Genomic DNA, 26327 nt, shown 5'->3' on the forward strand with positions numbered 1-26327 from the left:
TTATTTTCTGATATGAAAATATATATATATTTTCCTGTAACAGTGAGGATAAAAAAAGTGATTGGAAGATCAAAGATGCTGGAAAAAGCATAAAGGCAGTTCTAAAGATTCCTGTTTATAGTTTGTCATATTAGTATCACGCTTCTTGAAGTCAGTCAAAGGGTTTTGTGAAAATGGGGTTTGACTGTTAAACACATTCTGGTTAAGATTTCAAGCTGAGATTACTGACCAAAGCTTGTGTGAAAAAACAAAACAGTAAAACACGGAAGAAGACAATCAGTGCTTTGTGTGTTGCAACTTTGCTGCCTTTCAAACAAAGATACAAATCACAAAAATTACAAACCTGAACATAACTAGTGCATTTTGTGAAGAAATGCGATGCAAGTGGTGTCAAAACTCAAATCTGGGCCTTATGGCTCTGGGTCAACATCAAAACCTGAAAGACACGTCTAACATGCCCGATGAATGGCTGATGAGATAGACGGCTCTGTAGGTAATTTCTTTAAAAAAAGAGGTAAAAAGACATAAAATGGGCTGCAATAGCCAGAACTGAACACATGGGAGAAAGAGAGACAGATTCTACCAAGAGGTGAGTGCAAAAAGGAATTAGATGAACAGAAGATAGAAAGTTAATGCATTTACTTTTAATCCCCATCAATCTGATATTCCTATGCAAAACTCACGAGACCAACTGGCTTCAGAAGTCGTAAAATTAACTCATAGTCCCATGTCTGTGTGTTCAACTGTTCTGTAAAGGCCTCAGAGGTTTGTCAAAGAACATTAGTAAAAAGTATAATGAAGATAAAGTTGCAGTTGCAATCACAATATAGCAAAAGTTGGTTCTACAAAATATTGGTTCAGGCTGAAAGCATATTCAAGTACACAATACTTTTTAAAAAATTTTTATTAAGAAAAAAAAAACTGGGATGCTCTGCAAGGCATCATAAACCAAACAATAATGTTAAATCTGACATTTTTTGTAAAGATTTGTTATATTTCCTTCTAAGCTAGATGGTGCAACAAGATTTACCTGATTGTAGCAGGAAATGGAAAGAGAACGGAATAAGAATTAGTACACCTGACGTGCCTACAAAGTTAGTCAACCTTTTCTTTTGTCCAGGGAAGACAAAACACACATTCAGATCATTTCCACACAGACAAACCTAACATACAAAGAATGCGACATCATTTTCAATGCGCAATACTGGACACCACTGGCATCTTCTTTTCCTCATCCCACACAGGAGTTGGAACAAGGCGGGTTTGTTAAGAGTTTGTGAAGACAAACTAACCGGAACATCCTGCGTCACATCTGTAAGGTAAATGGTGACTGTCAGCCAAATCATCTGTGACAAAATAAACACCAGAGTTCTTCCACTGATTTTGTAACATGGCCTTTACAGTTTATAAACCTATGGTTTCAACTTCCACAATGGGATATTGTTTTCTCTTTCTGCAGGAGTCATGCTATTCATAAATTAATCTAACTTTAGGCTAGAGTCAAAATGTGTGTGACCATATTTATTTAGAATAATGTCATAGGCATTTCAAAGAATGACTCGTTTTAAAAGGCCCATCATGCCAAAGCACCAGATGTCATATCATTGATCACATGACATGGAGAATATGGAGTTTTGTGTATGTAAATAGTAATGCATGCAAATAATAAAAGAAGAATAAATGTGAAAACAGCTTTTTTTTTTCCTGAATCATATTTAATGACTCAGGAGATACAAGAATCAGGAAGAACTAATTTCATTTAAGCCAGCTGCTAAGGCATCTGTTGTTCATGTGTTAGAGATTTCATTTGGTTACAAATATATTTAAAAAGGTGGGTATTAGAACAAGAACACAAGAGAAGTAAAAAGTTTTTGGAAGCTGGACAAATTTAACCAAAACCTAAACTTCACCCTATTCTTGATTTTCTCTCTTCCTTTTCTTCTTCTTGGATTTTTTAGTAACTAGTTCCTCCTCACACTCCTTTACTCCACTGTGATCTTCCTCGCCCTCAAGAACATTTATAAGCTGCTTCTCTATGTGTTTAGATTTTTTCTTCTTGGAGAAACTTGGTTTTTCACAGTTCATCTCCAGAACGCTGGCAGAGCTAGAGTTTTCATTTTCATCAATGATTTCTGCAGTTCTCTTCTTTTTCTTTCTTGAAAGAGCTTTCTCCTTGTTTTCTTTTTCTTCTGGTACGATGGGGGGACTGCACTTCTCTTCTACATCCACTAGCTCCTCTTCTAGCTTTTTGTTCTTCTTTTTCTTGGGTTCTTCAGAAACATTGTTGCTGCTATGGACTGGACTGAGCTCCTCAGCAGGGCTTGATGCTTCAGTAGTCTCCGCTTTGACAGAAGATGCTGAACCTTCAGAGCCGCGAGCCTTCTTCAGCTTTGCCATGCGCTGCGCAAAATACTCCTGCATGCTCAGAGAACTTGTCACAGTCTTGGTTATTGACTCAGTATCAAGTTCAGAAGAAGCCTTAGTCCCACCTTCCTCTGATTCAGATGGAGACTCGCTCCTGCTCCTCCCCTACACCACAAAGACACAAATAAAAAGAAAGTTATTTAGAGAATCTGTACATCCAGACCTGGTACACCATTTTGAACAAAGGAGCTTAAGTGATTGTCAATCATCATACTAAGATTACTCCAATGATGTGAAGTGAGTGAAAATCCCAAAGAAGGATGTTGAAGCAACAATAGGTGTTAGAATCTTAAAATAAGCACAGTTAACAAAAGAGTTACATTTTTTTTTATTGTTCCTAACATCCAGCTGGGCTTGTTCGCAGTCAGCTCCAAGCTGTCGTCCCTCTGCAACAGCTCCATATTTAGTGGTGAGGAGCTGTTATAGAGATACAAGTTGTAGCTGAACTGTGACTGTCAAATCAAAATGAAACCAGATCTGCTGTTTGTGTTGGCTTACCACCAGAGCAAGAAAAGAGAAGAAAATCAGGGCTGGCAATCAACCTAATCTAACACGTGAACTTTCTTAGGAAAGTCATTTCTCATTCCACAGAAATGTTTCAGAAGCTTAAATTCGACTTAATTCTCCTAAGAAGAGGGCATGTGCATCCAAAAACCTACTTAGTTAACAAAATAATATAATTCAGATTATTATAAAAGTGTAGTTTCTCTGAATAAAGTTGCAGATCACTTTTACAACCTAGACTGGGAAAAACCAGCACCTTGTTCTATGCTTTGTTTCAAACAAAAGGTCAGGGGCCTCATGCATAAAAAAGTGCACAATTTTCACACTAAAACTTTGCGTACGGTAAACTTTAGAAAAGTGTGGCACACAAAGAAATTCTGATGTATAAAGCCGTGCGCACGCACGTAACCGCGCACCTTTTCTTTATACATCAAAATTTGCGGGAAATAGAGCGCAGCTGCTGGTGCGCCCTGTCGCCTCCATAAATACATATGTAAATTAGTATGAATACCCGGAAGTCTGCCACCACGTGAGGCAATAACCATGGCAACGGTCCTTGTTTGTAGCAGTATAAGTATTTATAATAATAATAATAATTACATATGTTATTTAAAAGGTGCTTTCAGGGAACATAAGGTAACCTCACAAAAATAAAAATAATATATTTTAAAGAAAGAAAAAAATCCAAATTAAAGAAAATGAAGAGATTGTGTAAATGCCTGTTTGAACAGCAGAGCGTTCAGCTGGAATCTAAAGCCAGAGAGTCAGAGAGTCCTTTGAGTGGGTAAAATGGACATTTATTATAAATAGTGGAATCATGTGCATAAACTGTACATTTACAGAATAGAGATGTTTTCTGTCCAGAAAGGCGCATTCACAAAGCTGGCGGCTCCACTGAAGGATGACTGCAGCTGGACTGGTACCAGTTCCTGCTAGTGAGGCTTTCGCATCCTTTTATTTTTGCTTTCTTTAAATTGTGTGTGTGTGTTAGCTTATTTTCTGAGGATAAATGTGGTTTAGTTTCATTGTTTACTTCAAAAAATAAAATATTAAAATCATGGGAAAAAACCCCAAAACATTGGGTTCAATGCTTCTTGGTCTAAATAACAGTGAATGTAGTCAGATTGTAGTGTATTTAGATGAGTTTTGATGCTTTGTAGTTTGATATTGTCCACAGAAAAAGTTTGCGTGGCTGCCACACATTTTCACGCCAGCGAAAAAGTGTGCATATATTTACGCAAACTTTGTTGCAAAGTTAAATTTTATACATGTAGACTTGTGCGGAAAATATGGGGTTTTTTGCGCGCACGCGCGCTTTATGCATGAGGCCCCTGGACTCTTATTGAGAAAGGATTGCTTACTGGAGGCATGGACTCTATTGAAGTTTTAAATGATTGGCTTTGATTTTATCCAATCACTAACGTTTGGCTGTGTTTGTAATGTGCCAGCTCGATGTCGCTTATCGGAAATCGTGTGCGCTGTAAACAATCCCACAGCATCTTTGCCAGCAATAAAAGGCCTTATAATTTAATTCTGTTCAAACTTTAATTGATCGATATTTAGAAGTGTGACCAGCACAGACTGAATACTTCTGTTCCCTTCGTCTGCTGCCACTGCCAAACTACAACTTTATAGGCTGCCTACAATTCTAAAACAGGACAGGAAAAACTGGAGAAATCAAGGTCATTGGGAGAAATTCCAGAAAGCACACTGAGGGGATATATGAATCCAGTAGTATTTCATAGGAAAACAATGGCCAGGCCATTTCCAACCTTTACTTTTCACGATCGCTTTGCATTGACAGAGTAGAGGGACCATTCTTAAGTCATTTTTTAACTTATAACTTGTGAATATTAAATCAAGAGCTTCATACCAACTTATTGGTATGAATTTGTGGGGTCGCAATTCAGTTTGTTTGAGGACAATTCAGTTTGCCCTCAAACTGAATTGTGACCCCACAAATTCATGTGGGGTAAAATACAATTTCTCCACATTTATGATTATGTACTTTATGACCATAAACGTCTGTGTTAAAGGGATTGACGATTATAGCATTTATTTCAGATGTAAAAAGAAGCACAGCAAAAATTCTGTAAGCTGTTTAGTTTTTATGAATTTATACATACATAGCATGCAATGATCTTCTGTTCTATATTTAGGAGAAAACTGAGTCTGATTATAAATCCTCGCTGCAGCCTTTCGGTTTGGCATTAAACGGGGCCTATTTTAAAACTGTTAGGCACAACGTGGTCCAGATTCTACCTCCACAGCATGTACAATTTGTCACCTCGCCCATATGACCCATTTGTCTTCATTTTCCTAATGGCCTACTCAATGCATAATGATTTGTCGTGAAGAATACAGAAGCTCCTCTGGAGAGTCGCACTAAACAATGCAGACGCTGCTAAGATGGTGAAGTGGATGACATTTTTCACACCACACAGATTAACTGAAAACACTGAGTTGTATGCTATCATGTCATGGTTTGGCCTTAAAGCTATTATGTTCAAGTACAGTTTGAGATAGACAGGATGGCTCAAGTTATCCAAATCTACATTCAAATGCAGAGCCAAGTTGAGAGATGTACATGAAACTTTCTTGTTAAGTCCCTTCATCAAAAATTGTAATGTAATGAAGATAAAAATACTCATCTGTTTGGCCAGGATGATTCTCAAATAAATTCAAAGAAAGCTTATAATTGTCAACAAGATTAATGATTCCAATAACATCGGTGAGAGTGCAGACCTTAAAAACAGAAAAAAGTGGTTTCCAATGTAGGTGAACCCAACACGAAAGCTAAAGAAAGTTTTCCACCATCTAGGACCTTGTCCAGATATAACCACAACTTCTAACAAGGGGAATATAAAGCCCTTCAGGTGAGGTGCCATTAAACAAAACTTTCCAGCTTCCCACTAAAAATCTATACTCCCAGTTACTGCACAATGGCGTCCTCTCTGCTTGGGAGAGTGAAGATGAGGCTTAGAGCTGACAGCGCCAAACAGCATGTAACTGGGATTTGGGAAGATGGCTGGGGGCCACTTTAGAGCTGCCTGTGAAATTACTCTCAGGAGAGGGACAGGCTGAATGAGCAAAGGGAAGAAAGAGGGGAGAGTGACTGAGAGAAACATCATCATCAGGGAAAGGTGGCTTGAGCTTGGTTCTTCCTTCACAGCCTGGGGATTCCATTAGACTCTGATATGACAGCAGGTAGAAGTGCTGTGCACAGGCTGGACAAACACACACAGAGTGGATGTAAACATACTGATCCAGTCAGCATTACTGGCAGCCCTGGAGATTTTTTTAGCATGAACTATTGGGGGTGACAGGCTAATAGGAAAGTACTTGGCAGCAACGTTAGAGGGGTTTCTCCATTTTCAGTTGCGTCTTTCGCTCAAACTTGTTAGTCATATAATCCTTTGCAATGTCATAGTCTTGTATCCAGCAGACAGCAAGCATTACCAGATTCATTTGTGATTCAAGTTTGTATTTTTAAAACAAAAGTATCAAAAAGAGTATGGAAATTGGTGTTTGATGCGCTTCTGCTATGTAGTAACAATGCTTCTTTCCAACAGATCTTATACTGCTGGAAAGTAAAAATATTTCCCATTGCACAAAATTTTTATTTAAGCAGCAATAGTGAGTATGTGTGTTATCCCCATAAAAACTTCTCTGCCAATGCCTTATTTAGGTATTAATACCTAAATAAGGCAGTAGTCTAATTAATGCTGTTGAATGGATTGCATAATTGAGGTTTGAAGAATTGAAAAGAAATGTAACTACTTATTCATTTATTCATTGTACCTATGATGCATGGAAAAATCACACTCTGCCAGAACTGCCTGGCAGCTCTTTCTCATCCTCGCACATTGGTTTGGGATTGCATGCCTTTCTTGAACCAGCATTTACCACAAGTCCACTGATGTGGTTGTGCTGGGTACTTTGGCAGGAACAACATACCAAGGCCGATCCCACAAATGAGTCTTAGGTAAGAACTGCAAGCAGATCACTCCATCCTCTAAATTGCCGAATTGTGGAGGTAGTCTATGATAAACCCCTTCCTTTGGGGAGCAAGTGTTGACATCTTGAAAGGCCAGCGTTCTGTCCCAAAGGCATAGGATTCCCACTCGCTGCAGAATCCCATAACATTAAAACTGTCTCCAGTGCTGACAAGTATAGTTTTTTATCACCAAAGTTTTTTGGTATTGGCAGAAAGGGTTTAGCAAGGTCTTTAGAGGCGCAATGCAACCAATATACTCAACTCAACCCACAATGTATTTTCCTAGCACTATTTAAGGGGAATTAAACAGGGAAGTCACACACACACACACGCACACACACACGCGCGCACACACGCATCCAGACACACCCACACACACACACACAGATACTATGTATATTTTTTCCACATATCTGACCCACTACTTATTACTAACCCAAGTACTGACTTTAGTAGACAAATGAAATTTGGACAGCGCTACTGACCAATGGACATCCTTTCAAAGTTGCAGTTACATTAACAGATGTGGAAAAAAGCAGCATATTAATTTGAAACCTGATGAACAATGGACAAGAAATTCACAAATTCTTAAATGAAATAAAAACTGCATAAAAGTATTTGAATAAAAGTTTGTCATGCTTTATGTGAAATATGTTAATACTTAATGTAATACCTAAATAAATTATGCATATTTGACTGTACAGATTATTCTCCAGCTGGAGCAGAGCATTTGGGGTGACAGAAAACATGACATAAGAGAGTAAAAATGCATATCATCATGGGTAAAGGTAAGAATCGAAAAGAGAGTTTATACGTCCAGAGTAAATGTATTCAAGATGTCAACATTTTCATACCTACAACTAAAAGACTGGGTTTTGAACCTACGGGCATTAAAAATGTTTATGGACATAAACTAAATGAAATGAATGGCAAACTGCAGATATTTTAATTGAACTGAATATGTAAGTTGAAAAATAATATGAAAACCTGATAACTTAATCAATTCCTGGTGGGTTAAGCCAAGTAAATAAAAAATATTAAAAAAATTTTCTTGATCTTTTAAAAGAATATTAAAACATTTATACCATTTTTTAAAAATCACAGTAATGGTTACTGTCTAGTTATTTCGAGCAAAAAATTGAGAGAAATTATCCTATCTTCATCTAAGGTAAAAAATAAAAGGGAAACTGACAACTTTAAACATACAAGCAGCTAATATGACTAAGCTATTGCAGAAAAAAGCATTTGTGAATGCATTATGAGAAAAGATGTTTTCTATATTGTTTTGTAAAAATACACAATTTTAACTGCCTTATATTTTATTACCTTTGCAAAAATCTGTCCAGCTTCTTGCTAAATTTAGGAAGAATGGCAAAAATGGCAGAGTTGAGTGGCAGAGGGTTGGAGAACACACCTCTTATCAAGCCGTGTGTACTTCTCCTCCCACATCATCTACTTCTCTCCACCCAGACGCAGAACCCCAGGAAAAGGATGCGCTCAATGCACTGTGTGCAGCTCTGAGATAAGGCTCCTTCAGCAGAGGAGCGGTCTGGCTGGCTATCGGGCCCTTCCTGATCCACTCACTCCCCTGGCGGGGGATAGGGTTGGGCAGGGAACACAGGGAGGGGTCCACAGAGGGTCCCGAAGAAAAGGAGAGGTTGGGAAGACATTCAACAGGACGCCTCCTTCAAGACACTCCAGTTCAATCTCTTCCTCGCTAATGTAACCAATGGGAAGCCAATGGCAAAACATGTGCCAAGGTGCCAAAATAGCACGGCCAATGTATTCAGAGGGGAAGTCAATCAAGCCAGGAAAAATGAAGAAAAAGGTTCACTTCAGTGCACGAGAAACTTTTCTTTCCAGTGAGTCCAAGAATAAAAAAAAATATCCTAGAATATTATTACATTTATTTGTAATAACCTGGGCTATTTTTTTCTTTTGCAGAGGAAGCAATCCCACTTTACACTGATTGTGATCTAAAGAGTGCAAAAATCTAAGCCAGCATTTTTTTTTTGTACAATACAAAATCTGTTACCTTGTATGTCATTGATCTAAATATTATGACAGCAAAAAGAGTGCAATATAACCGAGTAAAGATGCAGAATATCATTATAACATTTAAAATACAAAGCTGAGCAAGAATGCTTTGAAATGAAGATGGGTATTGAAATTTTAAAGTATTTTAGACTAAATACAGTTTTTAGTGCTGGTTCTTCAGTGGTTTTACTAAATTCAAACTGTTTTACATAGCCAGTTTCACACAAGTTCTAAAATACATAATTTTTGAAAAAGATATTTTTGTTCTGAACATGAAGCCTCTAATAAAGAATAGGACTGATTTTTAACAATATATAACAGAATCAGCTTGTGCTATGTTCATATCAGAACATAGTTATATGGCTAATCTATTTCAAGTGTCATGAACCTGCTTTTTTCGTGCCAATATAATATTTAGTCAGCTGGACAGTCTCACAGCAGTAGATTCTCATACTGGACGCCAATGATGTTGTTCAAAATGCTGAAGATCACAGATGGTAGGACAGATGAGAAAGAATAACATGGGCATATATGGCAACCGATTAATTGTCAACAAGATGGAAACAGCGCAGCATAACTTATACTGATATTCAAGTCATCTGTCAAAAATCCCTGTATTTTTCTTAAACATCACAGGTTTAGGAAAAAATTTTTTGCTAAAACTTAGCAAAATGTCTATGCCTTAAAAAGACATATTTCATACCTTTCTAAGATAAAAATTACTATCTATTTTATTTTGCACATGGGAAAAACATTTTCCAGTTCAAAAACTGAAAAAAAAAACTATGCTTAATTGCTTTTTTTAAGAAAAAAAGGCAATTAAGCATATTTTTGACAACATGTTACAAAAAAATAATAAATCAAAAGTAACACACACATCAGCAGCTTACAAGGCAGGACTGAAACTCTGTCCCAAACAACAACCCAGCTTTGCCTGATTGGTGGCTAATGTTGTAAGCTGTAGGTGGGCCTGTCAATACTTTCAAGCTTATTCTTTGCAGGCAAGGAAAGTTTATTTGTACAGCACATTTCAGCAACAAGGCAATTTAAGTCCTTTACATATACAAAAGCATCACCGCTTTTAATAAAAACTAAGGCTAAAGTTTGTAGTGTCTTGATCTACATCAAAAAGAAATGTAACTTACAGGATGCAAACGTTTTGCATTCATTACTTCTGATCTCGATTCTTTCCATTTGTTCAAGCCTAACTACATACCTTTAGGGGGCCAAAACACTGAATTAATGTCTGCAAACAAATTCAACAGTAGAGTGAGATGTAAGGCAGAATAGTTAGCTGCAGTCTACTTCAACAGCAAGTAAAATATAAAACATGTAGAGAGAAAGATTAAAAGGTGACTCCCTAAAAGGTAGCAGCTTGCATTTACTTGTGTTACTTTGTACTATAACACAAGATTCGAGAGCAAGTTTATTAAAGTTCCTTCAATCTGAAACACATAAATTTAACCAAAAACCATTTTAACAACTCACCTTTTTAAATCTTGTTAATTACTCTTTGATTGTGCAGCACATGGCCTTTTATCTCCTGAAAAACTGCCTATTTGCATTGCTTGCTGTTTTTTTTTTTTTTTTTTTCAATAATTTCTCACCGATATTGGCTGGGTGGGTAATTGCATGAGAGTTGCCCTCATTGTCCTGCCACAATAATAAATTTGGTGATACTCGAGGTCTATGGATCAGGGCCTGATTAGCCAGCTGTCTCTCCCTGATGAGCGCACAAGTCCGGCAGCCCATCGTTCATCGGCATGACGTGGGTGGACAGAAAAACAGGTGGAAGCCTTAATCCAAATAAGTGAATGCCTCAGTTCAACACGCAAGTCTACACCTTTAAACTAATTCCAATCTTTTTTCTCCCTTCTTTGTAAATTAGGGTTACGAATCACAAATTTAACGGGAACAAATTAAGCATATAAACCCACTATATGCCGCACATTATAAACTTTGCTAAAAGCAGACACTGTGTGGAGTTTAAACATAAATATGGGTTCAAAAATAGCATTTTGTTCCCACTGCGGGAACGTTAATCATAAATAACAAATGAAGACAACATTATGCATGCAGCTTGTTCAACACTGCAAACACTCACCGACAATAGGCCTTCATGAACACCGGGGTTCCTCACTCCGACCCCAGGGAGCGAAGAGGCTGTTATTATTTCTCTCAGCTGTGATTCATTAGATTTAGAAGTCAGTGATTAAACGGTGGTCTGACTGTAAACAGCCAAGAGGGTCTGAAATGTCTGGGCGGTTAGCTTCACTAGGAGGTAATTATCCAGATCTCATATTGTAGCATAGGCCTGTAACTGTGGGACAGACACATCGTTTTTTGTTTTTTTTTTCTTTTTGTTTGTTTGTTTTGGTACAGCACTAATCTCTAAGTGTCAGCGAGCTGGCACTGCCAGCCGGGAGCAGACCACAGAACTGCCACAGAGGTAAATGGCAACTGTGTGCTGCGCTTATTTTACAGGAGGAGGGGTTGTTCTTGGTGGCCTTGGTATTTTCAGCGGTAAAAATAAAATGGTCTGTCAACAAACATGATCAAGACTGGGATCACTTTTGGTTGCGGCAATTAGATGCTATCTGTGAACGAACAGCCCGTTATGTATGAGCGCATTCAAATAGCAGTCACCACGCTGCAGCGATGCACGTTTACACCGTTAGACCCTTTCATCAGATCAGCATTGTTGTCTAAAGGAATAAAATTAGCCTTTCTTCTTTCTTCATATCTTGAAATATTTTCTTAATGGAATGGACAAAGTAGTATAATTAAGAAAAAAAGTCACAATTTTGCTTCCTTAAAATAAAGGCAAAAAATGTTGAGATCTATTGTTTTCCATTATCTAAGTCTGGAAAATAGTTTATTTTCATCGAAAAAAATAAGACACGGGTCATTTTTCTTACCAAAAACAACAACAACAAAACAAAAACGGCACCAATTTTAATAACTGACTGGTGTCAATTAAATTATTAAAATTGATGCCAGTTCATTTGTTAGAGGGATGAAGGATTGACATAAATTTTGATTAGAATGCTTAATTAAATATTAATACCTTGTGTTGAGACTATCAAAAAAATGTCAGCCTAAAAGATGTGTCCATCAGTTTTGAACAAACTTATTATGGGGCTCCTCACTCATGAGTGCCACACATATTGGATAAGTGTGGCACAGATTGGATAACACCAGTTTAGATGGTTTAGATGGTTATTTTTCAAAGGGCCTAATTCTGAATATTTCCATTTTACTATAAGATATACAGATGACTTGGAGAAGGTTTAGCATTTATAAGCTAATGCTTCAGCCAACATCTTTCAATCTGTGCATGTCTGACGGGAGTCTTGGGTGTGTTCATTGTCCATTATTGTTATTATTGCTGGATACAGTCTGGAATAAATAAGAAATGATCAGATTTAACCTCCCTATCAAACAAATACAATAAACTCCATGTTATAAACTTGACAATTAGACACAAATTGTTTTAGACTGATCTTAAAACTACTTTCCAGAAAATGACATTTTCTTGACATCCTGAGATTTATAATTATCAAAAACATTTCACACGCCTCAATTGCCACCCTTGTCACCTGTGGTACGGTTGGAGACAATTTATGTAGCAAAAATTAGATTTTGCTTCTGCACTGTCAGCAAACTTCCACAGCTTTACTCCGCCCATCGGCTCCCTGGCGCTCCCTGTGACGCGTCTGCCAAATGCTCAACCCGTGTCGCCCCTGCTCCATATTCCTTAACACAGCGGTATCGGGGGAGCCCATGCCGACGGGCTATCCTTCATGTGGACGACGCGTGGGCAGCCAACGCTTGCAACAGGTGCCACCCGATGAGGCCTGATCCCCCCGTTCTTTGTGCCTGAGCAAGAGTGGGAGTGGGAGAGGCCGCAAGGGTCACGCTGACCCGAGAGCAGGGCGCAGCATACCCACCGTCTGACTGGAGGTTCAAACGTCAAAACAAGGCTGGTACCAATTTAAGCTGAACCATTTTTCTTTTCTGACACCAAGGGAGTAGAGAAATAATAAATGGGTGAATGCTGGAGCACCTCTAACGTTTTGCTGAAGTCAAACAGAATAAGCAATCAACATAAGACTAAAACTGTGGATGCGCCCTTACTGAAATCAAATTAAAATAAAAAGGAGTAATGGTTAATTAAGACTAGTGCATAAATGGAGTTATTTGAAATGTGGAAAATAAAGATTTTCTTCATTTTCTTTTAAATATTAAATTAAAATCACAATTACAAAAGCAGGTCATTTGAATAAAAAGCTTAAAAGCTTTTATTTTTTGACTCCTTCCAAAAAAAAAAGAAAAAAAAGAATGAAATGTAGGTGAAAAAAAAAAACTCCAGCTTGTTTCCACCTTTCAACTGAGCTGGCGCCTATAAAAAATGACTAACTTTTGTTGATGTATGAATCGGCGGGGAGTCTATTTATCAGCGGGCCCTCTGCGGTCGCCCGCTTGGGTCCCTCAAGCCACAAGCCGCGTCGCTCCCCTTTGACTGATTAATTAGCCAATCAGAGGACATTTTTCACTGGGCGGCAGAATGGTTTATTTCAGCTAATGCCGGGCTTTCGAGCCGAGGCCCGTTGGAGCCTCGTCGGCTCTTTCGGACTGCCTGAGTGGCTGGGCAGAGGGGCGAGGGAGATAAATCAAGCTGGGCTGGCCCTCCATGTGGCTCCCCTAACTAAACCCCCTGAGGAGGGCACGAGGAGCAGGGGTGGTGGAGAAAGGGGGAAGGAGGAGAGCAGGACAGCCAGGGGCACTGCTCGCCCGCCGATAAGCGCGGGGAGCACAGGGGTGCCAATGTCCCTGCATTTAAAAACGGCCGGGGCTTTTTGATATCTCGGCAGTGAGAGTCTGTCATTTGTCATGTGGTGAGTAATTATGTTGAGGAGCTCAAGAGGAGGCAGGAGACGGAAGAGGTTTGAGTGTATAGGATAGATGATGGATAACAGAGAGCCAAGTAGATGGACAGGTGCTATACCCCAACACACATCATAAATAATGGCTGCAACCTTACATTTTTAGGTGGCTAGACAATAAAAAGAGAAGCTGTGGGTGAAAGCAGCAGCCTGCAATTTATCTTGTTAAGTTAGTCACTTGTACATTGCAAATAGCTTTCCTCCAGTAAAACAAAGCTGAATGTCTACAATAAATAAGTATGATAAACATACTTAAAATCTCATTTTTTGGGGAAAAGTAACTCTTCCATTTTGCAGTGCAATGCAAAAGTATTCACCCCCCCCCCCCTTTTTTTTATTTTACATTTTGTTTTACACTAGTTTATAACCACAAATTCCAATGTATATCATTGGATTTTTATGTGGTCAACCTAATTGATGTAATATTCTGAAGTGAAAGGAAGACGATAAATGACATATTTTTTTAAATAATAAAAATCACCTTTTGGTCTTTTGGAGTATGTCTCCAACAGCTTTGTAAACTACAGACTTATATTTCAAACTTAGGAAGATTGTATGAAAATATATGTTTAGCTTTTCTTTGAAATCTTGACCGAGATTCAAGCTAAAACATTAAATCGCACCTCTGCCAGTACATTTGGCTTAGTCTCATTTGACCAGAATAGGGCTGAAACAATTAATCGGATTAATAATTATTCAAATAATTGTCAGCTAATTTTGTAAACAAATAATTGCTAACTGGAATATATAATCTAAAAACATGTTCTCTTTCTTTCACTCTATCACTGTCCTCTTAAAAGATTTGCAGATCTTCTAGAGTTATCATGGGTTTCCCTGATTAGTGTCTGCTTAGGATTCTTGGTAGGTTAGCAGTATTTTTGGATGACTGTTTGGACTGTGTTCCAAAAAGATGTTAAAAGTTTGAGACATAGCTCCAAAACTTTACCCCTCACATGTTTGGTGTCAGGGGTAAAGCTTCAACCAGTCAGAGTGAGTCAGAATGGCTCAAAGGTTAATTATTAATTTCAGATAGTAATTCAGGTGTGGTGTAATGCCATAATTGTTAAGCAACAGCAACTACGTATTAAAAACAAATAAAAATGTTTGCATGCTCTCATATCCAGAGTTGCCTTTGATGAACAGAAACCTGTGTGTTGAGTGTGCGTGCACTTGTCTGTTTCATGGAGCGTTGCGCACAGCGATAAGGGACGAGCAGGAAACATCACTGTGGAGGAAGGAAAACACCCGCAGTGGGGGGACTGGTGGAAGGGATGCTGGAGAGACAGCCGTGGGTGGTGGTTGAAGAGCTGGGAGATTCATGAGTGGGAAAGAGGGCAAGCCTGGAGAAGTCCATGAAGCTTCAGACGAGCTTATTCAAGATGGACATTTGTGTAATACCATAATCAAACACACCAAAACTCCCATATCTGTATCAGTATAATGTTATGGAGTAGTAAAATTATTCAATATAGACATGTCAAATGACTGATACAAGATGACATGTGTAACATGTCAAATGACTGAGTGTGAGACAAAGGTTCATTCCAGTGTCACAGACAGATTCATAGAATATCAGGCAAAACGCCTAGATCCTGATTGGTCAATCACAGTTCTTATTTATTCCCTGCAACCTCGCATGTTGCTGGGCTTTAACACAGGGCTCGTGGGAAACCATTGTAATTGTTACTGGTGCTTTCAATGTGGTCAATGGTGTCCCACCTGGCTGAAAAATAAGAACCCATAACCAAACGATTAGGGAAAAAATGATGGTGTGTATTGCTTGCATTTCCAATGTTAATCAGCCAGGGAGCATCTCCTATTGTCATGTTATGGCAGAGCACCTGCAGGGGAATAGAGGAAGGGTTTTTGTGTACAATTTATGGATTTTCAAGATGCCAATTTCTTCAAGCCAAGTGCTTGAAATAAACAAAGGAATCCAGCAAAAGGGTTTTTTGTGTATTGCTGTCTAAAAGGTAGATATTTTACCATCTGACTGGCTTTCTGTACTCGGTCGATTAAACTTGGGGAAGCAAACCTGGTTTGCAACATGAAAATATATTAATTCATTACAACACAATGGGTGAAAATGCTTAAGTCACCATAAAATACAAATGTAAAAGTGGTGCAATAATTGTTAGTTGTAATTCCTCTGGCTGCAAAGCAAAGTTTTATCTTGTGTTTTCTCATTATAAAGCTATTTCATCCAAAGAGACAGATATTGGTAATTTATTGACATAAAGGTATATGAACATGTTAAAGTAATGATCCAAATGGTCTATATCTGTTTTAAGGTTTAAAATTAATTTTATGAGATCCTAAGGAAAGTGACAAAGTTACTTTCCTTAAGTCGGAGACTTAAGGAAAGTAACTTTTCTTAAGTCGGAGACTTAAGGCTCTGGAGCAGCAAATGGCTTTTTTAACCTTCCATAATAGCTCTTAGTAAGATGAGTAAAAATAAATAAAAAATAGTTAATATTTTAAATATAATAAATGGAGGTTTTAGCAGTTTCTGTAATGGAATAATTGCTTCTCTCCACATAGAGGGAGGGATAAAGAATTGTAGTTAAAGTCTGCATCAAACACTGTGGCTGTCCTGACAAGTGATAGATGGAGGAAGCAATTAAAACTGGGTTACTGGTTTAGGGTGTGGAATCCATACATGACAGAATAGCTAGTATATAAAAAGGCATCTGTATTGAAAATATTTTTTTTTTCCTTGTAAAGTTCCTATGTGAAGTACTCTTTAGAAAAACAAAAATCTGAGTTATCTTTAGTGACTAAATAATAATCATCAAAACAAGGAGAAACACTTAAAATATGTGTGTGGGAATGAACCTACATGTTTTACCTTTTACTGACCTTTAATAATACATAAATTTTTTAGCAATCTAACGTATCATGGTCCATCTGTAAATCAGGTAATGTGAATTTATGAAAGCAAATATAGGCCTAAAATGTATCATAACTCCTGTAAGTTATGTACAAACAGGAAGATTTCATGCATTTTTCGTTTTTATTTACAAAGGAAAATAAAATGCAAGCTGGACCCACTGGAGCCTGTAAGTTTCAAAACTATTAGACTATTACCGTGGCATCAAATGGCAAAGTGACAACTGAAGGGTCCAACCACTGACGGCAAGAGCAAAAAAAAGAACTTTTCTGTAAGCATCATCACTTTAGAATTTTGCAAACCTCAACACAATTTGGGTTTTTACTTTAATAAAACCTTCTGGCAGGCAGAACCACCTGATGTGATGGTCTGAGGCAGAAGTAAAAAAAGGGGAAAGTGTGAAGGAGGGGGACGAAGAGGTAAGAGTGAAAATCTCTTAACTGGATTTAAGTGCTCTTGCCACCATCAGTGGCCCTTTGGCAGCGTTAAAGCTGTTCACTGCAACATGGCTAATCTTCAGCCAGAGGCAGCTTGGGAGCTGGGACCTGCAAAACCTCAGGGATCACACTGTACCAGAGTAAATGTTGAGGACATCAGAACTGATGGTCACCAGCAATTACTGAGACTGATAAGCCTGAGCCACCTGGCTAGAGGTATGCTGTCTTCCTCCAAGTCCTGACTTTGATTAGGCTTAGAAAGATCATGGATCAGCCTGCTCAATTCAGATGACAGGCTTTTTTCAGCATAAGTGAAGTAATTAATTAGGAATATTAAGGTAGAAGACTGAGAAATGCTCAATTATATTTGAAGCAAGAAATCCTCAGATGTTAGTCAAAAAATAAAATAAGTTTCTTCTTACTCACACAACAAAGTTCAACACATTACCTGTTCTTGGTCTTTGGTAGACTTGGTCCTCTTCCCAAAGATGCAGTTAAGGTCTGTTTCACTACGGGAAGATAAGTCCTTGCCTAAAATAAAACAAGAAAGTAAAACATTTAACAGTTTGTTGGACTCAACATCAGCATTTATTAGCAAATTTTATTGGATATATCAAAAACAAACAAACAGAGTGAAAAGACTAAAGAACATATGACACATTTTGTGTGTGTGTGTGCTTAAAATGTGGTAGCTGGTTAAAGAAAGGAGGAGTTGTGCACGGTTCACTTAGGCAGCAGGGATAAAACAGCAAAGAAAAATAAACTGACGACAAGGTCCGCCAAGTCTCCGGATTCCTGTTCTCAAGACTGGGCCTCAAAGGCTCCTGAAGCATGCAGTCGTCTGTCTCAAGCCTGGGTCCTGTTCAAACAGCTGCATCCTCTTCCTTCAGCGGGACTCTGATAACATTTGGTTATTTATTGCTTTTAAGACCCTATCTCCCTGCTTTTGACTTTGAAACTCACAGCACAGGGCACACTTAAGAGGTAAAAACCAAGAAAGTATGCTGAAAACTAAAACAAATGGGAAGGAGGTCATTTGGTGTTTGTCACCTACTGGACTTGGGTCAGACGTAAAAATTATACTGGATTTGATTTTCTCACTGCTTGGAAAAGGGAGCACACGTATACATTTCCTGGTTTTCAGGTGAATGGGCAAAGAGAAGTTCAAAATGGTAGAAATCATCAGATCAAATAACCAGTCAAACAAGGTTTACAATGCACTAACTGATATGCAAAACTGACATCAAATTACTGAGTGCCAAGACTAAAATAAACATAGTCCCATTTACTGACACAGCGTTTAATTTCGTTGTACTAAACTTATAAAGAACTTGGTTTTAACTATTTCTCTGTTGCAAGTATGCTTCTTGTTGCAAAGAAAGTTTATTTTTTGCAAATGATCTCACATCTGTAAGGAAAATGCATCAACAGAGTTGATTATCTGGCCACAATAAACTATCCAGTTTTTCCTGCCAACAGCTTAGTCAGCAACTGTTTGTAATGTGGTGGTGTTTATGGGCTTGGATTATTAAAGTTTGAAGAAACAAAACTTATTGGCAATTAACAATTCATTTATATAACAAGCAGGGGCCTTAGTAGTACCACATACAACCACAACAACCTAGCACCTCCTCATTATGCTGGTAACCAACTTGGTCACACAATGCTGTGGGATGGAATCCTATTCCTCAGGATCTGTTCAACCCAGCCAATTTAGTGGGGTCAGGATTGTTGCCAGTTTCAGCCTCTCTACTTCCAAACGCTGTCTTTATTTGCATTGACATCTTGGTCTGGTTCCAAGGAGTTGAGATGTGGGATGGACACTAGCTGCTGAATCTCATCTTGAAATCTCTGCACTGCCAACAATGATGGCAAACCCTGTTTTTCCAGTCGGGAAGATGATGTTTGCTATTTGCAGAAAAGGACTTGGCAGGTTTTTCATGGGGGCAACCCACATACTAAACTTAACATTCTGTTCAACCCACAAATTCATTTTCCTTGCAATGTGGTGCAATTTAAATGGAAATAAACAGACTTTCAAAAAGAAGATTTATTGCCAAGTACCTCCACAATAAAAAAAACTGAATTAATTTTTTGTGTGATTTTTAATTGGTCAAGATCTGTTAAAAACAACAAAAAATTATACTCTTTAAAAACCCAAAAGCAGCAATGAAGCCACCACACAGAGAGGGGGGGATGAAAAATTGTAGTTAAATTCTGCATCAACCACCCTGGCTGTCCTGACAAGTGATAGATGGAGGCAGCAATTAAAACTGGGTTACTGGTTTATGCTGTGGAGCCTGGACCAAAGCAGTGGAGATTTCGGTGCCTTTCCCCGCAAACAAAGGCCATCAATCCTCAGTGTTGGCAAAGAGCGAACCAGCATAAACGAGATATCCATAGAAAAAATAGGCAGGACAGTAAACAGAGGGCCTGAACTGAGAGGAAGAGGAAGGAAGGCTACTGCTACTTAAGCTACAACATTTTCACTGAAAGTTATAAACTAACAAGTCATGATACAACATGTATTTATAGCATCATCTACTAAACTGGTTGACCTCTTTTACAATTAAAAACTATCAGAGTATTACCTGACCTTACCAGCCACTCACATAACAAGCTTAACAACAGTAAATCTATTAGCAAGCCTTTACTTGGCAACAACCTCACAAAAAGGGGAGTTGGCGTTGGAGAAGTCTGTAGAAGCATGCAAAGAGGCGTGGTGGATTACATGTTACCCTGCAGCTCTTTTTAGGTGATTACAAATTGCTACTGGCAACTATAGTGGCAGTCCACCTCCATTTAGGGAGAAAATAAAAAAAAGGTAATTTTTTTTTATTATTGTGGCTGACGCCTAGGGGAACACAAATACATAAATATGACCTTTTATTAACTCAACACATATGCCCTAAGATGCAAACGCTCAAATTTCCAATCTAATCTTTGAGACTTTGTTGTTGCTTGGAAAGAATTCAGCCCTTTCTGAGAAGGGACAGCATATAATAGTCACATTGTAAATGACAGTTAAATTATTAAGACTGGTGCCAAATCTGTCAATGCCTTAAAAGGCTGATTGGCAGTGTAAACATTCCTGCATGTTGTACCTCTTAATCTGTTCCTTCTTAGAGTCAACACTAAAAAAAGAACAAAAGTACTTCTCCAGAACTAGATGTCAAAAACATTGATAGAAAAAAAATGGAGATTGGATCACCTCATGCATGAGAAATTATTTGATGGCACAAAGCAGTCAGAGTTGCAAAGATGGAAAACCAGGGATCAAGCCCCCTTTCATATTTCCTTGTGAGCCCTACCCAACTTCAGTTCATTTGTCAGTTTTTCTATATAAAGCAGGTTACTTAACTACAAATCTCTACTGGTAAACAAAACAGAAAAATTTTCCCTTCAATTTCTGCACAAAACCTCAACACTTTCCTCATTATTTGCCATCACAACAACATCTGCTCTACTCTCTGAGAGCTTCAGTATCGTAGTCACCAAAGTTTGTGTTGGATGCGAACATTAATGAGTAAAGGTTTCAGTGCAACTTGGCCAATAAGGCAGGAAACCTGTAATTGTACATGCTGTACTTACTCGCCTGCTTTCATAGATATGTAAATTTGGGTGACATACAAATCTTAATCCATGTGGTCTATGATCTGGCATCAGTTGTCTTTGAAGTTATGGCAACTTCAATTATTCTGGGAAAGCTTTCCATAAGTTTTAGGAATGTGTTAAAAGAGATTTTTTTTTACCAGAATTTCTTGTGTGAGCCCAGACTAAAGAGCCTGGCTAAAAGGCAGCACTCTAATGACTGAAAACTACAATTCATCAGGCTGAGGTCAGGTCTGTACAAGCAGCAACTTCTATTCCCCTCTTTTGTAATCTGGCCTATCATTTTGTGGTCAATTTGTTGACATTGTCATTTGCTCCCACTTTATAAAAATTAAACTAGGAGTGAAAAATGAAATTTTAAATGGCAAAAAATTGCACTACTGGTATTAATGGCCAGGTGGCACCCTACTATACAATGCAGGACATTACTGAGATCCTGACCCCAAGCCATTATTTACAAATGTTTGTAAGACAGTGTACATGCCTGGTGCTTGATTCATACAACTGTAGTCACGGATGTGGTTGGAATACCTGAATTCAAAGATGAATAAGCAAACTATTCTGGGAACATTGAGTGTAATAATAGCCAGCCAAATATTGCAACTGTACTAGAACTGCTATAATTGTATTTCAATATATTGTGCACCTCTACATTTAAATAAATTTGATCATTTTCATCCAAAGTTTGTATTTTTTCCATGTCTGGCTTAAACCCAATATAAAAAAGATAAAAAGAAAACTCTCAAAGTTGGCTGTTCAACTAAATAATTTCACATCTAAACAAGCTCTCCAGTGTGTACTCTATTGTGCACATTATTGTACTGTAGCAAAAAAAAGAAAAAAAAACTGTAGCATTTTTAACTACTGAAAAATACATCAAACAGGTCTTAAATTTTAAGTGTCCCCAATATTTTTATATAGGTGAATAAAAAATACTGAAATCATGTAACGTGAATCTGCTTAGTTCACATAAGAATGATTGAGCAATTATGTAATATAAAGTGTGACAGGCCAAGTCTTTAAATTTGTTGGACTAACATTTTCCAATCATCCCAGTTGGCCCTGAAAGCAAATATCCAAAAATGAATAGTGAGTGGACATGCAGAAGCAGAACAATGTATGCATTATGCTGCATGAATGATAATTAGAAATATTAGTTAGAGCTGCCATGAATGCACCTGTAGTTGGCAAACATACTCACCTCAAGTCACATTAGATAATGATAGAACTGTGTGAGTCAGAATTAGCTTAACCTGACTAAAACTTGGCAATTAAAAAATGGCAGCAGAATATAAATGTTGGAAGAAATTAAAGAAACAAGCACATTGAAACAGTCAGATTGTCATGCTCAAGTGTGCACCTTTTTCTGACTCGCTTCACATTTGCAACATAAAAACAAGGTGCAAGTGGGGGAGAGACAGGGGCCAGGTCCTATCAGGCAGGGTCATCTAATGGGTCAGGAGAGTTCTGTTTCTGCTGGGGGGAGTAAATGCAGATACCAGATGCTCCAAACAGGAAACAGGAAGTTGCTTTTGAATGACGTAAAATATTAAAGGTTCTTCCAGGTGAAGCAAAAACTGAGATGTTTGTTTTTTCAAGTGTTCAGATCTGATGAGGCAGATTACTCAGTGACTCGCTATTATATATATTGTATACAATTAAAAACATTTTAATTAGCACAAGCAAGTAAGTCCAAAGACAAAAAAACATAATAATAATGTTATATTTTGTTTAGTTTTAGGATGGCAGATGACTGATGTAACTCTAAATGCCCCCATTCAAAGTGTAAAGTGTATGCTGGACTCCAGGTCATTATTTACAATGCAAATTCTACTAATCAATCATGTAATCATGATACTATGCAGTGTAATATGATAGTTTTCTGCTTTACCTTCCAGTAGTTCTGAACACACATCGTGCTGCGAGTCTATCAGTGTACCGACCTTGACCAGCAAATCTTAACTTCCTGACGTGTAAAGGGTAATGAAAGGAGTGGGAAGGCCTATAAATAACCTCCCAAAGCACTCACTGGGTCAACTGACCCAGCAGATACCGACCGGACTCTGATCAGCGTCTGTGGTCTGAGACGACAGCATAAGTTTTAATAAGAGGTCAAGTGTATGCTGCAGGGGAGCTCTGGCAGAAAGCCATGAAAGCAGCAGCACCATTTCGCTCTCATTCTGAATCAACTACTGGTATGAAGTCTTGCTTTAAATATGTAAAAAGAAATGTGTAGCTTTCAGGTACAGATTAGTTAAGATGAGTTAAAACTGTTTAAAGTTGAAAAACACAGCTGGTTAAAAGGAAGATACTCACCTTTTGTGAATTTTGTGTAATGAACCCTCTTCTTAGAAATCTTTGATTTTTCTTCCAGACTGAAGCTCTTCATCTCATTTGGAGGAACTTCTACAGATGTCAAAACACAAACTATGTTACGCACATCAACCCACTAAAAATGAATAAATCAACAAGTGAGAAGTTATTATACATGTAAGATTCCTAGCATAGTGGTACTAATGTTTTAAACATGATAAGTGAGCACATAAATCCTTGTACTTTATAAAATGTTGCAGTGTAGCACCCTCTGCTGTTGAAAAAGCTAAGGATACGTCTAAAGTCTTGTATGCAAGGTATAAATTACCCTAGTGTATGACAGTAAATCAGAGTAAATGCAGTCAAATAGGATTACCAAAATTATTGTATTCCTGTTGGATTCTCATATATGTAGCTGCAAACCACTTACTGCAGTAAAACGTTGTAACCATGCTTCCTGTGCTTACCGTTACTTGTGTTTTGACCATGGTGGTTGTTCAGCTGGGCCAGAAGCTCATTGAATTCATCCTGGTGAGCAATCCAATTATCCTGAGGGGAAAAAAAGAACCACAGATCAATATATACTCAAGCTTCACACTTCTTTGAACTTACATGAAAAAACGAATAATTTTTATTTGAGCAGGGTCATAATGCAACGTTATATTTAAAATAAACTGTTGTCCTTTCTTGCCCTAGAATTAATAAATGTTCTGATTTAAAAAAATAAATGCTTAGTACATGCAAATTTTTGTCCAAAAGTACATTTTTATTTCTAACAGAACTGACCTCATGACTGGCGTTTGTTCCGAGGCCATGTTTGTTGTTCTTAACTTTGACTTTTATGTGATCCGTCGATCCCTGCTCACTCCTCCCTAGTCCCTGAGAAGGATGACAAATAAAGAGAGAATACTAACACATGTTCCTAATTGTACAATCTTAGCATATTTCTTTACAATTACACATAACTTATTATATTGCAAGCTGTGAGACAACAATGCAACTTCATTATCATAAATCTGAAACTACAATTAAGTCAAGACTTTGAGCTTTATATCAAGAAATAAACTATATTTCAATTGTTGGTCTATGACACAAGTATTCTCCTGTACAAAAACCCATCCCAAACAGAAAAGTGCAGAGTTAATTGCTTTACATATTCTATGTGAAGAAACCTCACTCACTTTGCCCTTGGACCAGCCCATTTGCTCCAGCATTTTCTGGCCAAATTTGTTGTCATCATTGCTCCAGGCGCTGTTCCTAGGGTCTACAGACCACTTCTGTTTCTTGCGGGCTGAACAGGGAGCAGCAGCAATGTGATTACACAACAGTCCGCCAACAAGAGCTTGCATGAAAGATGAGAACAAGCTTCCTTATCTAAGTGTACGGAGCTACACTTACATGTATACATGTACAGGCACCATACATCATGCACTTAGTAGAGTGCCCACAGGCATCATACACAGTGTGGTACCCACAGGCTAAAGTTAGCTCTATTGTGAAGTATCACATTTTAATTATGTAAGAGAATAGCTGCACTGTGTCAAATACCCTGTGCCAGTTATAGAAGTGTTTCTTAAAACTATAACACTAACCACATACATACAACCCTTAACAAAAACATGTAGTCAGTACTGTTGGGCGAAGTGCGGCATGGATGTTTTTCATTTTGAGACTTGCAGGTAATGTCCATCTATCCCATCAAACAGTTGTATGTCTTAACTGGGACTCAACATCCTGTAAGTGTGGTTTGCTTCAATGTTTTTAGCCAGGGAGTGTGCTAATAATGGCATTAATAATTTTATTCAACGATATAGCTTAATAAAAAATAACAGGTGTTTGTCAACAAGCCGATAGTAAGATCTAAAGGAAGCAGTTAAAACGCCTCACTGGGCTGTCATAGTTTAATATTAAAAGGCAGACAGGACCTTAGTAGAGTAAATAGTCTGTTGAAACGTTATTAATGAGTCAGAGTACAGTAGCACGCACGTGTTTAAATCACCGACTGTGAAATGCTAATGCTAACTGGAGTACTTTTCTAAGAAAAACTGAATATTTTCTGACCACCAATTTATAGAAGAGTGGAAATAGTTTCGGAAGCAACAGAAGGCATAAAAGATAGCATAAAAAACAAAGAAAACATAGACAATGTATCAAAACTGGGAGAAATATACGCACGCTCGGCGAGCATGGACATCCTGGGTCCTTTAACAGATGACGCATGGGATGGCTCCGAGAAATATGCCTGAAGACAATTTTTTCCCGTTACTGTACATGCTTACGGTGCCTGAAGACACAGTAAATATGTAACAGGGAAATAATTAAAATTTTTTAAAGATACATAAGAAAATCAAGAGATCAAATCCGGTAGGTTATTCAACTTAGTCAATTTTTCAAAGTATTATTATTTTCCTGTTTAATTTGTATCGACACTTATCAGCAGAGGGCGCTCCAGGCTAGAAACTATAATAGCATGAGACCCACTTGTGCTTGGTTTCACACAAAAGAAATCAGCTAAATAATAAAGCAGAAAAGATAAACAGTTCAACTCTGTTATTTACACTCAGTATAATGCCATTCATCTATGAAGGCCTAACATGTTTGTCACAGAACACTAGGAAATAGTATTCTGCAGACGTGGAGAGGCTTAATGCTATGGTAATATATGGAAGGTGTCAGATGAGACCAAAATGTAACTTTTTAAAATACATCCAAATCACTATATGTAACAGAAAACTAACACCGCATCACATCACCCTTGTGTAAAAATCTGGCAGACAAAATATTGTGTCAAAATCCTTAATAGGGTAAGGATTTGTTTCTTACGAAGGATTGGGTAGAGATGTGATTGAATGAAGCATGAACAACATCTTATGTAAGAAATTATAATCAGAATTCAGACAGCAAACTGTTTAGGTAAATCTTTTTAGTTTGCTTGTTTTATGTTGTATTTTCTTACACTTTTATGGCAATATATTCTTTTTTTTTTTTTTTAATCAACAACTCCAAAATAAAATAAAAAAATTTCACCAGCTTCATAAAAGACGTTGCACTTCTATATTTTTTTTTTTTTTGCAACAAAATCTTTTTGTTCAGAGTAAACACCCAGACTGAATATGAAAGTCACTCTTACATAACCTGTACTCCTGTGAGACACACATAGCTCCTGT

At 37.8% G+C, this 26327-nt stretch overlaps 1 protein-coding gene across 1 annotated transcript; it reads right to left on the reverse strand.

The window, feature by feature from the left end:
* Positions 1–895: 895 nt before the first annotated feature.
* On the reverse strand, positions 896–25485 carry pinx1 (PIN2 (TERF1) interacting telomerase inhibitor 1). Its single transcript, XM_044106528.1, has 7 exons — positions 25336–25485; positions 24342–24451; positions 23947–24039; positions 23628–23709; positions 23164–23253; positions 17684–17766; positions 896–2529 (listed from the first exon to the last, which is right to left on the reverse strand). Exons 1-7 carry the CDS (start codon positions 25352–25354, stop codon positions 1912–1914), a joined length of 1095 nt encoding a protein of 364 aa, XP_043962463.1. The 5' UTR covers positions 25355–25485; the 3' UTR covers positions 896–1911.
* Between the last annotated feature and the right edge of the window lie 842 nt (positions 25486–26327).

This window comes from Gambusia affinis, linkage group LG22 (assembly GCF_019740435.1).
Source record: "Gambusia affinis linkage group LG22, SWU_Gaff_1.0, whole genome shotgun sequence".
Lineage (NCBI taxonomy): Eukaryota > Metazoa > Chordata > Actinopteri > Cyprinodontiformes > Poeciliidae > Gambusia > Gambusia affinis.

Bases quoted from the DNA above. Each gene is read 5' to 3' on its own strand.
- pinx1 (XM_044106528.1), bottom strand. The intron at 23,710-23,946 runs GTCAGTTCTGTT...TTTTCCCCTCAG, and splicing joins GAACAAACGCCAGTCATGAG to GATAATTGGATTGCTCACCA. The intron at 23,254-23,627 runs GTAAGCACAGGA...TGACATCTGTAG, and splicing joins TGGTCAAAACACAAGTAACG to AAGTTCCTCCAAATGAGATG.